General features: G+C 47.9%; 1 protein-coding gene across 1 annotated transcript in view; it reads left to right on the top strand.

The window, feature by feature from the left end:
• Positions 1 to 2,318: 2,318 nt before the first annotated feature.
• LOC124009457 (receptor-type tyrosine-protein phosphatase mu-like) overlaps positions 2,319 to 14,581 on the top strand; it is a 234,387-nt gene continuing 222,124 nt past the window's right edge. Inside the window, exon 1 of the mRNA XM_046321268.1 lies at positions 2,319 to 2,595. Coding sequence (XP_046177224.1) covers positions 2,319 to 2,595 — 277 coding nt within the window. The remainder of the gene's footprint in view (positions 2,596 to 14,581) is intronic.

Genomic DNA, 14,581 nt, shown 5'->3' on the forward strand with positions numbered 1-14,581 from the left:
CCGGTCCTCTCCCAGTCCTCTCCAAGTCCCTCTCCAAGTCCTCTCCCGGTCCTCTCCCAGTCCTCTCCAAGTCCCTCTCCCGTCCTCTCCCAGTCCTCTCCCAGTACTCTCCCAGTCCTCTCCCAGTCCTATCCCAGTACTCTCCAAGTCCTCTCCCGTTCCTCTCCCAGTCCTCTCCAAGTCCTCTCCAAGTCCTCTCCCGGTCCTCTCCCAGTCCTCTCCCAGTCCTCTCCACGTCCTCTCCCAGTCCTCTCCCAGTCCTCTCCCAGTATTCTCCCAGTCCTCTCCCAGTCCTCTCCAAGTCCTCTCCCAGTATTCTACAAGTCCTGTCCCGGTCCTCTCCCAGTCCTCTCCAAGTCCTCTCCCGGTCCTCTCCCAGTCCTCTCCAAGTCCTCTCCCAGTCCTCTCCCGGTCCTCTCCCAGTCCTATCCCAGTACTCTCCAAGTCCTCTCCCGTTCCTCTCCCAGTCCTCTCCCAGTCCTCTCCCAGTCCTCTCCCAGTCCTCTCCAAGTCCTCTCCCAGTATTCTCCAAGTCCAGTCCCGGTCCTCTCCCAGTCCTCTCCCGGTCCTCTCCCAGTCCTCTCCCAGTCCTCTCCAAGTCCTCTCCAAGTCCTCTCCCGGTCCTCTCCCAGTCCTCTCCAAGTCCTCTCCCAGTCCTCTCCCGGTCCTCTCCCGGTCCTATCCCAGTACTCTCCGTCCTCTCCCGGTCCTCTCCCAGTCCTCTCCAAGTCCTCTCCCGGTCCTCTCCCGGTCCTCTCCCAGTCCTCTCCAAGTCCTCTCCAAATCCTCTCCCGGTCCTCTCCCAGTCCTCTCCAAGTCTTCTCCCAGTCCTCTCCCGGTCCTCTCCCGGTCCTATCCCAGTACTCTCCGTCCTCTCCCGGTCCTCTCCCAGTCCTCTACAAGTCCTCTCCCAGTCCTCTCCCGGTCCTCTCCCAGTCCTCTCCAAGTCCTCTCCCGATCCTCTCCAAGTCCTCTCCCAGTCCTCTCCCGGTCCTCTCCAAGTCCTCTCCCGGTCCTCTCCCAGTCCTCTCCAAGTCCTCTCCAAGTCCTCTCCCGGTCCTCTCCAAGTCCTCTCCCAGTCCTCTCCCAGTCCTCTCCCGGTCCTCTCCCAGTCCTCTCCAAGTCCTCTCCCGATCCTCTCCAAGTCCTCTCCCAGTCCTCTCCCGGTCCTCTCCAAGTCCTCTCCCGGTCCTCTCCCAGTCCTATCCCAGTACTCTCTCTCTACATAAAGAACCTTTGCTATCCCATACTATTGCATGTTATTGTCTCCTCTCCACTGTTAAACTGTCTAATGTATCCAGATGGCTACATGCTATTTAAAGTGACTGCAAAAAGAAACACCATCCCAGAAATGTTCCATACGCACCAAAATCTTTTCTTCTCTCAAATGTTTTGCACAAATTTGTTTACATATTCATATGTGTTTACATATTCAAATTTGTTTACATATTCAAATTTGTTTACATATTCATATTTGTTTACATATTCATATTTGTTTACATATTCAAATTTGTTTACATATTCATATTTGTTTACATATTCATATTTGTTTACATATTCATATTTGTTTACATATTCATATTTGTTTACATATTCAAATTTGTTTACATATTCATATTTGTTTACATATTCATATTTGTTTACATATTCTGTTAGTGAGTATTTCTCCTTTTGCCAAGATAATCCACCCACCTGACAGGTGTGGCATATCAAGAAGCTGATTAAACAGCATGATCATTACACAAGTACACCTTGTGCTGGGGTGGGGGTGCTTTTGTGGGGAACAACTCATTCTGATTGGCTGGGCCTGGCTTCCCAGTGGGTGGGCCCTATGCCCTCCCAGGCCCATTTCACATGTCCTTATATGAACTGTAACTCAGTGAAATCTTTGAAATTGACGCATGTTGCGTTCATGTTATTGTTCGGTATGAATGTAAACCATCACTGTATAGCCTCCAAACATGAATACAACTATAGTTTTGATATCATGGATGGTCAATCCTTGCATCCAAAGCTTTGTCTATGAATTTGACATTTCCCCCCCTGCCCCATACCTCAGCTGCTTACCAAAAACAGTGGCAGGATGGACTGTTTGTTATTGTTTGAACCGCAGATTGCATCTTCAAATAAAGTTTGTTTTGTCTTGATGCCATCCTTTAGACGTTAAGTACTGACCCTCCAGCTACACTGTTCTACTTCCTGTTAATGTTGTCCTCTCCGCTGGTCCTCCAGAATCAGGTTCTGTCAGCTGAAGTTTTGTACATCTCCACAGTACTTTCTCACATGCTGTCTCCTCTATCCTAGATTCAGCCTTCATGATGGTCAACACTTCGGGACGTTTTGCTGGTCAGAAGGCCCTCCTCCTGACCCCCCAGCTGAAGGAGAATGACACCCACTGCGTAATCTTCGAGTACTTCCTGTCTGGCCGCGAGGGGGCGGGACCGGGGCAGCTCAACGTGTACATCAGAGAGAACAACAGTCCACTGGGCATGCCCGTCTGGAACGTGTCTGGGCCAGCTACTAGAGCCTGGGTACAGGTAGAACTGGCCATCTCTACCTACTGGCCTAACTTCTATCAGGTGAGAAGATTTCACCGTACCATACCTTACCATACCTTACCTTACCTTACCTTACCTTACCTTACCTTACCTTACCTTACCTTACCTTACCATACCATACCATACCTTACCTTACCTTACCTTACCTTACCTTACCTTACCTTACCTTACCTTACCTTACCTTACCTTACCTTACTATACCTTACCTTACCTTACCTTACCTTACCTTACCTTACCTTCTGTTACCTTACCTGACCTGACCTGACCTGACCTTACCTTACCTACCTTACCTTACCTGACCTTACCTTACCTGACCTGACCTTACCTTACCTTACCTTACCTTACCTTACCTTACCTTACCCTTACCTTACCTTACCCTACCTTACCTTACCTTACCTTACTTTCTGTTACCTTACCTTACCTTACTTTCTGTTACCTTACCTTACCTTACCTTTACCTTACCTTACCTTACCTTACCTTACCTTACATTTTATTCATTTATTTTATTTAACCTTTATTTAACCAGGTAGGCAAGTTGAGAACAAGTTCTCATTTACAATTGCGACTTAGCCAAGATAAAGCAAAGCAGCGCGTGCTACAGGTGGGTGCTGCTATGGTGACCAGCGATCTGAGATAAGGGGGGACTTTACCTAGCAGGGTCTGTTAGATGACATGGAGCCAGTGGGTTTGGCGACGAGTATGAAGCGAGGGCTAGCCAACGAGAGCATACCGGTCGCAGTGGTGGGTAGTATATGGGGCTTTGGAGACAAAACGGATGTCCAATGTAGGGTATTGGAGGCTATTTTGTAAATGACATCGCAGAAGTCGAGGATTGGTAGGATGGTCAGTTTTACGAGGGTATTTTTGGCAGCATGAGTGAAGGATGCTTTGATGTGGAAATAGGAAGCCAATTCTAGATTTAACTTTGGATTGGAGATGTTTGATGTGAGTCTAGAAGGAGAGTTTACAGAGAGTTTTCAGTCTAACCAGACACCTAGGTATTTGTCCACATATTCTAAGTCAGAACCGTCCAGAGTAGTGATACTGGACGGGCGGGCAGGTGCAGGCAGCAATTGGTTGAATGCATTTAGTTTGACTTGTATTTAAGAGCAATTGGAGGCCACGGAAGGAGAGTTGTATGGCATTGAAGCTCGTCTGGAGGGTTGTTAACACAGTGTCCAAAGAAGGGCCAGAGGTATACAAAATAGTGTCGTCTGCGTAGAGGTGGATCAGAGACTCACCAGCAGCAAGAGCGACATCATTGGTATACAGAGAAGAGAGTCTGCCCAAGAATTGAACCCTGTGGCACCCCCATAGAAACTGCCAGAGGACTGGACAACAGACCCTCCGATTTGACACACTGAACTCTATCAGAGAAGTAGTTGGTGAACCAGGCAAGGCAACCATTTGAGAAACGAAGGCTATCGAGTCTGCCGATGAGGATGTGTTGATTGACAGAGTCGAAAGCCTTGGCCAGGTCAATGAATACGGCTGCACAGTATTGTTTCTTATCGATGGCGATTAAGATATCGTTTAGGACCTTGAGCGTGGCTGAGGTGCACCCATGACCAGCTCTGAAACCAGATTATATAGCGGAGAAGGTGCGGTGGGATTCGAAATGGTCGGTAATCTGTTTGTTGAGTTGGCTTACAAAGACCTTAGAATGGCAGGGTAGGATAGATATAGGTCTGTAGCAGTTTGGGTCAAGAGTGTACCCCCTTTGAAAAGGGGGTACAAGAGAGCTGCTGGAACGCAGCTGCTTTCCAATCTTTGGGAATCTCAGATGACACGAAAGAGAGGTTAAACAGGCTAGTACTAGGGGTTGCAACAATTTCGGCAGATCATTTTAGAAAGAAAGGGTCCAGATTGTCTTGCCCGGCTGATTTGTAGGGGTCCAGATTTGGGAGAAGGAAAAATGGGCAAGGCTTGGGCGAGTTGCTGTGGGGAATGCAGTGCTGTTGACCAGTGTAGGGGTAGCCAGGTGTAGGGGTAGCCAGGTGTAGGGGTAGCCAGGTGTAGGGGTAGCCAGGTGTAGGGGTAGCCAGGTGGAAAGCATGGCCAGTCAGAGAAAAATGGTAGCCAGGTGTATTTATCAGTGGTGACAAGCCTCAGTGCAGTGGGCAGCTGGGAGGAGGTGCTCTTATTCTCCATGGATTTAAAAGTGCTAGCCTCAGAGCATTAGGCAAATTATTCTCCATGGATTTATCAGTGGTGACAGTGTTTCCTAGCCTCAGTGCAGTGGGCAGCTGGGAGGAGGTGCTCTTATTCTCCATGGATTTATCAGTGGTGACAGTGTTTCCTAGCCTCAGTGCAGTGGGCAGCTGGGAGGAGGTGCTCTTATTCTCCATGGACTTTACAGTGTCCCAGAACCGTTTGGAGTTTGTGCTGCAGGAAGGAAATTTCAGCTTGAAAAAGCTAGGTTTTGCTTTTCTAACTGCCTGTGTATATTGCTTTCGAGCTTCCCTGAAAAGTTACATATCACGGGGGCTGTTCAATGCTAATGCAGAATGCCATAGGATGTTTTTGTGTTGGTTAAGGGCAGTCAGGTCTGGAAAGAACCAAGGGCTATATCTGTTCCTGGTTCAAAATTTCTTGAATGGGGCATGTTTATTTAAGATGGTGAGAAAGGCATTTCAACAAAAAAACAGCCATCCTCTACTGACGGGAGGAGGTCAATATCCTTCCTGGATACCGGGGCAAAATTGTAATTATTCGCCTACCTACTCATGCCTTTTGCACACAATGTATATAGACTCTCTTCTTTTTCTACTGTTATTGACTTGTTAATTGTTTACTCCATGTGTAACTCTGTGTTGTCTGTTCACACTGCTATGCTTTATCTTGGCCAGGTCGCAGTTGTAAATGAGAACTTGTTCTCAACTAGTCTACCTGGTTAAATAAAAAAATAAAAACATTTCACACCCTGATTATCAGTGTTTCTAAGTCTCATTGAGGATGAGAGGGGAACTCTCCCTCTGCGTCCCAAATGTGACCCTATTTCCTATGAGCCCTGGTCAAAAGTAGTGCAATATATATGGAATAGGGTGCCATTGGGCCCTGGTCAAAAGTAGTGCACTATATAGGGAATAGGGTGCCATTGGGCCCTGGTCAAAAGTAGTGCACTATATAGGGAATAGGGTGCCATTGGGCCATGGCCAAAAATAGTGCACTATATAGGGAATAGGGTGCCATTTGGGACATAGAGTAGGACATGGTATATGATGCAGAGGTCCTTCTTGATATCCCAACCAATGGGAGATTAGGCCCCACAGGGCTATTTCATTAGAGCTACAGGCCCCAGTGTGTGTGTGTGTGTGTGTGTGTGTGTGTGTGTGTGTGTGTGTGTGTGTGTGTGTGTGTGTGTGTGTGTGTGTGTGTGTGTGTGTGTGTGTGTGTGTGTGTGTGTGTGTGTGTGTGTGTGTGTGTGTGTGTGTGTGTACTGTATGTATGTGTGTGTACTGTGTGTGTGTGTGTGTGTGTGTGTGTGTGTGTGTGTGTGTGTGTGTGTGTGTGTGTGTGTGTGTGTGCGTGTGTGTGTGTGTGTGTGTGTGTGTGCGTGTGTGTGTGTGTGTGTACTGTATGTGTTTGTGTAAATAACAGTCTCACACTCCAAACTGACCAAATGGTAAAATACTTCTGCAGGCACGATGATATTTGTTCTCTTCCTCACAAGGAAAATTAAAAAAGCTAAATGCTCCAAATTACATCTAATTAGCAACACGTGTTAATTATAGGTGTCTGTAATTGCATAGTAACCTAAGGGAGTGTGTGTGTGTGTGTGTGTGTGTGTGTGTGTGTGTGTGTGTGTGTGTGTGTGTGTGTGTGTGTGTGTGTGTGTGTGTGTGTGTGTGTGTGTGTGTGTGTGTGTGTGTGTGTGTGTGTCATAATGAAACCACCTGGTACTCTGATATTATTCAGTAATTACAAGTTATGTTTTTTATAAAGTCCAAACTAGGTCTTTCATCTGAGATAATTACTTCTCTGTCAGGTCATCCTAAAACTTTTCATGTTTTACTTTGAATATTTAGCATATTATAGAATATTATATTCTATTTATTGCTATTTACAACATAAACTGTAAACGGGGACTATTTGGCTATGAGCTAGACTGTAAACTGGGGGAGTGATTGGTATGAGATAGACTGTAAACTGGGGGAGTGATTGGGTATGAGCTAGACTGTAAACTGGGGGAGTGATTGGGTATGAGATAGACTGTAAACTGGGGAGTATTTGGGTATGCGCTAGACTGTAAACTGGGGAGTATTTGGCTATGAGCTAGACTGTAAACTGGGGAGTGATTGGGTATGAGCTAGACTGTAAACTGGGGGAGTGATTTGGGTATGAGATAGACTGTAAACTGGGGAGTGATTGGCTATGAGCTAGACTGTAAACTGGGGAGTGATTGGGTATGAGCTAGATTGTAAACTTGGGGAGTATTTGGCTTGAGCTAGACTATAAACTGGGGAGTATTTGGCTAAGAGTATTTGGGTATGAGCTAGACTGTAAACGGGGGAGTATTTGGCTATGAGCTAGACTGTAAACTGGGGAGTGATTGGCTATGAGCTAGACTGTAAACAGGGGAGTATTTGGCTAAGAGTATTTGGGTATGAGCTAGACTGTAAACGGGGGAGTATTTGGCTATGAGCTAGACTGTAAACTGGGGAGTGATTGGCTATGAGCTAGACTGTAAACGGGGGAGTATTTGGCTATGAGCTAGACTGTAAACAGGGGAGTATTTGGCTAAGAGCTAGACTGTAAACTGTGGGAGTGATTGGGTATGAGCTAGACTGTAAACTGGGGGAGTGATTGGGTATGAGCTAGACTGTAAACTGGGGAGTATTTGGGTATGAGCTAGACTGTAAACTGGGGAGTGATTGGGTATGAGCTAGACTGTAAACTGGGGAGTATTTGGCTATGAGCTAGACTGTAAACTGGGGGAGTTATTGGGTATGAGCTAGACTGTAAACTGGGGAGTGATTGGGTATGAGCTAGACTGTAAACTGGGGAGTATTTGGTTATGAGCTAGACTGTAAACTGGGGAGTATTTGGTTATGAGCTAGACTGTAAACTGGGGGAGTTATTGGGTATGAGCTAGACTGTAAACTGGGGAGTGATTGGGTATGAGCTAGACTGTAAACTGGGGAGTATTTGGTTATGAGCTAGACTGTAAACTGGGGAGTATTTGGTTATGAGCTAGACTGTAAACTGGGGGAGTGATTGGGTATGAGCTAGACTGTAAACTGGGGAGTGATTGGGTATGAGCTAGACTGTAAACTGGGGGAGTTATTGGGTATGAGCTAGACTGTAAACTGGGGAGTGATTGGGTATGAGCTAGACTGTAAACTGGGGAGTGATTCGATATGAGCTAAACTGTAAACTGGGGAGTATTTGGCTATGAGCTAGACTGTAAACTGGGGAGTATTTGGCTATGAGCTAGACTGTAAACGGGGGAGTATTTGGCTAAGAGCTAGACTGTAAACTGGGGGAGTGATTGGGTATGAGCTAGACTGTAAACTGGGGAGTATTTGGGTATGAGCTAGACTGTAAACTGGGGAGTGATTGGTTATGAGCTAGACTGTAAACTGGGGAGTGATTGGTTATGAGCTAGACTGTAAACTGGGGAGTGATTGGTTATGAGCTAGACTGTAAACGGGAAAGTATTTGATTTTGAGCTAGACTGTAAACTGGGGAGTGATTGGCTATGATCAATATAGACAGTAAACTTGGGAGTTTTCGGCTGTGAGCTAGACTGTAAACTGGGGAGTTATTGGGTATGAGCTAGATTGTAAACTGGGGAGTCATTGGGTATGAGCAAGATTGTAAACTGGGGAGTTATTGGGTATGAGCTAGACTGTAAACTGGGGAGTATTTGACCATGAGCAAGCTAGACAGTAAACTGGGGAGAATTTGGCTATGAGCTAGACTGTAAACTGTGGAGTTTTTGGCTATGAGCAAGCTAGATCGTAAACTGGTGAGTATTTAGCTATGAGCTAGACTGTAAACTGGGGAGTATTTGGCTATGAGCTACACTGTAAACTGGGAAGTATTTGTTTTTGACCTAGACTGTAACCTGTGGATTGTTTTGGCTATGAGCTAGATTGTAAACTGGGGGAGTGATTGGCTATGAGCTAAACTGTAAACTGGAGTTTGATTTTGCAGCCAGATGTAACTTGCCAATTCTTAATTTGCTCAAAATTAGTAGTAGAGAAATAAAGTTGACAACATTAAACATCATATATTTGATTCTTTTCTACTGTAGGTATGTAATTAAACATTTATTTAATCTGAGCTAGCAATATTCATAAAACTTTGGGGGATATCCAGTTAAAAGTTAAGTTTGAGCTTGACTGCATTTTGTTACGTTACAGCCTTATTCTCAAAAGTATTAAATTAAAATACCTCCCCCAATCAATCTACACACAATATCCCACAGTGACACAGCAAAAACAAGTTTTTAGAAATGTTTGCTGAATTATTCAAAATAAAACACAGAAATATGACAGCATAATTATTCAGACCCTTTACTCAGTACTTTGTTGAAGCACCTTTGGCAGTGATTACAGTGAGTCTTCTTGGGTATGACACACCTTTATTTGGGGAGTTTCTTCCATTTGTCTCTGCCGATCCTCTCAAGCTCTGTCCGATTGATGGGGAGTATTGCTGCACAGCTATTTTCCGATCACTCCAGAAATTTTAGATTGGGGGGCTCCAGTTGAGCCACTCAACGACATTCAGAAACTTGTCCCGAAGCCACTCCTGCATTGTCTTGGCTGTGTGCTTAGGGTCATTGTCCTGTTGGAAGGTGAACCTTCGCCCCAGGTCCTGAGCACTCTGGAGAGTTGTCATCAAGGATCTCTCTGAGCTCTGCTCATCTTTGCCTTGATCCTGGGAGTCTCCCAGTCCCTGCTGCTGAAAAACATCTTGGTTTCAAACGTGGTCTGGAGTCTTTATTGCCTTTTGGCAAACTGAGCAAGATTGTAAACTGAGGGAGTTATTGGCCACTCTACCATAAAGCCTGACTGTAAACTGGGGATGATTATTCTGAAGTTTCTCCCATCTCCACAGAGGAAGCTAGAGCTCTGTCAGAGTGACATCGGGTTCTTGGTCACCTCCCTGACCAAGGCCCTTCTCCCTGAATGATGAGTTTGTCCGGGCGGGCAGCTCTAGGAAGAGTCTTGGTGGTTCCAAACGTCTTCCATTTAAGAATGATGGAGGCCACTGTGTTCTTGGGGACCTTCAATGCTGCAGAAGTACCCTTCCCCAGATCTGTGCTTGACACAATCCTGTCTGCGTTCTACTGACAATTCCTTACCTCATGGCTTGTTTTTTTCTCTGACATGCACCTGTCAACTGTGGACCCTTTAGGCAAGTGTGAGCCTTTCCAAATCATGTTCAATCAATTTAATTTACCACAGGAGGACTCCAGTATTTAGAAACATTTCAAAGACCTTTCTTCTGAAACTGTAATTCTGTTCTGAGAAATGAAGGCTTTCCATGCGAGAAATTTCCAAGAAACTGAAGATCTAGATTGTAAACTTCACAGGGGCAAAGTGGCTCTAACCAGAATAGAAAGAGAGTGGGAGACCCCGGTGCACAACTGAGCACGAGGACAAGTACATTAGTGTGTCTAGTTTGAGAAATTAGACGCCTACAAGTCATCAACTGGCAGCTTCATTAAATAGTACCCATCAAAACAGATTCCTCTGTCCAGTCTCAACATCAACAGTGAAGAGGACTCTGGGATGCTAATCTAGGCAGAGTTCCTCTGTCCAGTCTTACAGTCTCCGGGATTTTTCTAGGCAGAGTTCCTCTGCCCATCTCATCAACAGTGAAGATTCCGGGATTTTGGTGGGAGAGTTCCTCTGTCCAGTCTCAATCAACAGTGAAGAACTCCGGGATGCTGGCCTTTAGGCAGAGTTCCTCTGTCCAGTCTCAACTCAACAGTTTGCTGGCCTTCTAGGCAGAGTTCCTCTGTCATTCTGTAAAAGTATTATATCATTCTGTAGTAACCCTTAGTATTCTGTAGTAACCCTTAGTATTCTATCATTCTGTAGTAACTCTTAGTATTCTATCATCCTGTAGTAACTCTTAGTATTCTGACAGGACTGGGGAGGTGGGGGAAGGGAAGTTCTGGGAATGTGGAGGGGAAGACTGGGGAGGTTGAAGGGAGGGGAGGACTGAAATTGGAGGGGAGGACAGGGGAGGTGGAAAACTGGGGATGTGGAGGGGAGAAATGGGAATGTGGAGGGGAAGACTGGGGCGGTTGAAGGGAGGGGAGGACTGGAAAGTTGGAGGGGGAGGACAGGGGAGGTGGAGGGGAGGACTGGGGAGGTTACTGGTGGAGGTGGAGGGGAGGACTGGGGAGGTGGAGGGGAGGACTGGTTGGAGGGGAGGACTGGGGAGGTGATTGGAGGGGAGGACTGGGGAGGTGGAGGGGAGGACTGGGGAGGTGGAGGGGAGGACTGGTGGAGGTGGGAGGGGAGGACTGGGGAGGTGGAGGGGAGGACTGGGGAGGTGGAGGGGAGGACTGGTGGAGGTGGATGGGAGTGAGGGGGGACTGGGAAGGACTGGGGAGGTGGATCCTGAGGGAGGGACTGGGGAGGACTGGGGAGGTGGAGGGGAGGATTGGAGGTGGGGAGTGAGGGGGACTGGGGAGGGACTGGGGAGGTGGAGGGGAGGACTTGGAGGTTGAGGGAGGGACTGGGGAGGACTGGGGAGGTGGAGGGGAGGACTGGTTGAGGGAGGGACTGGGGAGGACTGGGGAGGTGGAGGGGAGGACTGGTGGAGGTGGAGGGAGTGAGGGAGGGACTGGGGAGGTGGAGGGGAGGACTGGTGGAGGTGGAGGGGAGGACTGGGGAGGTGGAGGGGAGGACTGGTGGAGGTGGAGGGGAGGACTGGTCTGGAGGGGAGGACTGGTGGAGGTGGAGGGGGTGAGGGAGGGACTGGGGAGGTGGAGGGGAGTGAGGGAGGACTGGGGAGGTGGAGGGGAGTGAGGGAGGGACTGGGGAGGACTGGGGAGGTGGAGGGGAAGGTGGAGGTGTGAGGGAGGGACTGGGGAGGTGGAGGGGAGTGAGGGAGGGACTGGGGAGGACTGGGGAGGTGGAGGGGAGGACTGGTGGAGGTGGAGGGGATGAGGGGGACTGGTGGAGGTGGAGGGGATGAGGGAGGGACTGGGGAGGACTGGGGAGGTGGAGGGGAGGACTGGTGGAGGTGGAGGGGAAAACTGGGGAGGTGGAGGGGAGGTCTGGGGAGGTGGAGGGGAGGACTGGTGGAGGTGGAGGGGAGGACTTGGAGGTGGAGGGGAGTGAGCCTTTTGGCAAACTCCAAGCGGGTTGTCATGTGCCTTTACTGAGGAGTGGCTTCCCGTTGGCCACTCTACCATAAAGGCCTGATTGGTGTAGTGCTGCGGAGATGATTATCCTTCTGGAAGTTTCTCCCATCTCCACAGAGGAAGTCTAGAGCTCTGTCAGAGTGACCATCGGGTTCTTGGTCACCTCCTGACCAAGGCCCTTCTCCCCTGAATGATGAGTTTGTCCGGGCGGGCAGCTCTAGGAAGAGTCTTGGTGGTTCCAAACGTCTTCCATTTAAGAATGATGGAGGCCACTGTGTTCTTGGGGACCTTCAATGCTGCAGAGTCTGTTTCTGTACCCTTCCCCAGATCTGTGCTTCGACACAATCCTGTCTGGGCGTTCTACTGACAATTCCTTCGACCTCATGGCTTGTTTTTTTCTCTGACATGCACCTGTCAACTGTGGACCCTTAAATAGGCAAGTGTGAGCCTTTCCAAATCATGTTCAATCAATTTAATTTACCACAGGAGGACTCCAGTCAAGTTGTAGAAACATCTCAAAGACCTTTCTTCTGAAACTCGTTAGTCTATTCTTGTTCTGAGAAAGGAAGGCTATTCCATGCGAGAAATTTCCAAGAAACTGAAGATCTCGTACAACGCTGTGTAATACTCCCTTCACAGAACGGCGCAAAGTGGCTCTAACCAGAATAGAAAGAGGAGTGGGAGACCCCGGTGCACAACTGAGCACGAGGACAAGTACATTAGTGTGTCTAGTTTGAGAAACAGACGCCTCACAAGTCATCAACTGGCAGCTTCATTAAATAGTCCAGTCTCAACATCAACAGTGAAGAAAACAGAGTTCCTCTGTCCAGTCTCAACATCAACAGTGAAGAGGCGAATCCGGGATGCTGGCCTTCTAGGCAGAGTTCCTCTGTCCAGTCTCAACGTCAACAGTGAAGAGGCGACTCCGGGATGCTGGCCTTCTAGGCAGAGTTCCTCTGTCCAGTCTCAACATCAACAGTGAAGAGGCGACTCCGGGATGCTGGCCTTCTAGGCAGAGTTCCTCTGTCCAGTCTCAACGTCAACAGTGAAGAGGTGACTCCGGGATGCTGGCCTTCTAGGCAGAGTTCCTCTGTCCAGTCTCAACGTCAACAGTGAAGAGGCGACTCTGGGATGCTGGCCTTCTAGGCAGAGTTCCAGTCTGTCCAGTCTCAACGTCCAACAGTGAAGAGGTGACTCGGGATGCTGGCCTTCTAGGCAGAGTTCCTCTGTCCAGTCTCAACGTCAACTGAAGAGGCGACTCCGGGATGCTGGCCTTCTAGGCAGAGTTCCTCTGTCCAGTCTCAACGTCAACAGTGAAGAGGCGACTCTGGGATGCTGGCCTTCTAGGCAGAGTTCCTCTGTCCAGTCTCAACGTCAACAGTGATGCTGGCCTTCTAGGCAGAGTTCCTCTGTCCAGTCTCAACTCAACAGTGAAGAAGTGACTCCGGATGCTGGCCTTCTAGGCAGAGTTCCTCTGTCCAGTCTCAACGTCAACAACAGTAGGCAGAAGTCCAGTCTCAACGTCAACAGTGAAGAGGAGACTCCGGGATGCTGGCCTTCTAGGCAGAGTTCCTCTGTCCAGTCTCAATGTCAACAGTGAAGAGGCGACTCCGGGATGCTGGCCTTCTAGGCAGAGTTCCTCTGTCCAGTCTCAACGTCAACAGTGAAGAGGCGACTCTGGGATGCTGGCCTTCTAGGCAGAGTTCCTCTGTCCAGTCTCAACGTCAACAGTGAAGAGGAGACTCCGGGATGCTGGCCTTCTAGGCAGAGTTCCTCTGTCCAGTCTCAATGTCAACAGTGAAGAGGCGACTCCGGGATGCTGGCCTTCTAGGCAGAGTTCCTCTGTCCAGTCTCAACGTCAACAGTGAAGAGGCGACTCTGGGATGCTGGCCTTCTAGGCAGAGTTCCTCTGTCCAGTGTCTGTATTCTTTTGCCCATCTTAGATTTTTCTTCTTTTTGGCCAGTCTGAGATATGGCGTTTTCCTTTGCAACTCTGGCTAGATGGCCAGCACCCCAGGGTGACCTCTTCACCGTTGACGTTTAGACTGGTGTCTGAATGGTATCTGCTTGGTTCTGTCTGTCTTTGTCTGATTGTGCTACTACCTTACTGTTTATATAAATTACGCTAGTCTAAGGCTGGCATGGTAGGACATAACACAACTCTTTCTGTCACAGCTCACTACTGCAAAAGGAATGATGTCATCACTATGTACCATCCAGAACTATAGAGGAGGAAGTAAGGCTGTTACAGTATTTAGAGAATGATGTCATCACTATGTAGAATCCATAACTATAGAGAAGGAATTAAGGCTGTTACAGTATTTAGAGAATGATGTCATCACTATGGGACATGTGTAGGCTAGGCATGCCTCTGGGTGTGTTCCTACTCTCTGGTCCGCACCCAGTGTTTTGGGTAGGACTGGCATTCCATTTCCCTTTTTAACCCCAGTGCCGACTGCTCACTATAGCTAGGAAATTCTGTTCTATCTATATAAACCATGAGACATAACTCAAACATTCTAAAAGGGACCCGCCCTAGTCTGTCGTGTCCTATCTCATTTATCGTCTCTTCACTCAGGGTCAAATACATGATGTCAAACACTTTCAAATAATTTAAATATTTAAAAAAGTATTTGAGGTACGTTTCATTTAGCTTGGAGATCAAGTAGTCTTCACCAGTTAGTGAAGTATT

The sequence above is a fragment of the Oncorhynchus gorbuscha genome, linkage group LG22, assembly GCF_021184085.1.
Source record: "Oncorhynchus gorbuscha isolate QuinsamMale2020 ecotype Even-year linkage group LG22, OgorEven_v1.0, whole genome shotgun sequence".
NCBI classification, from domain to species: domain Eukaryota; kingdom Metazoa; phylum Chordata; class Actinopteri; order Salmoniformes; family Salmonidae; genus Oncorhynchus; species Oncorhynchus gorbuscha.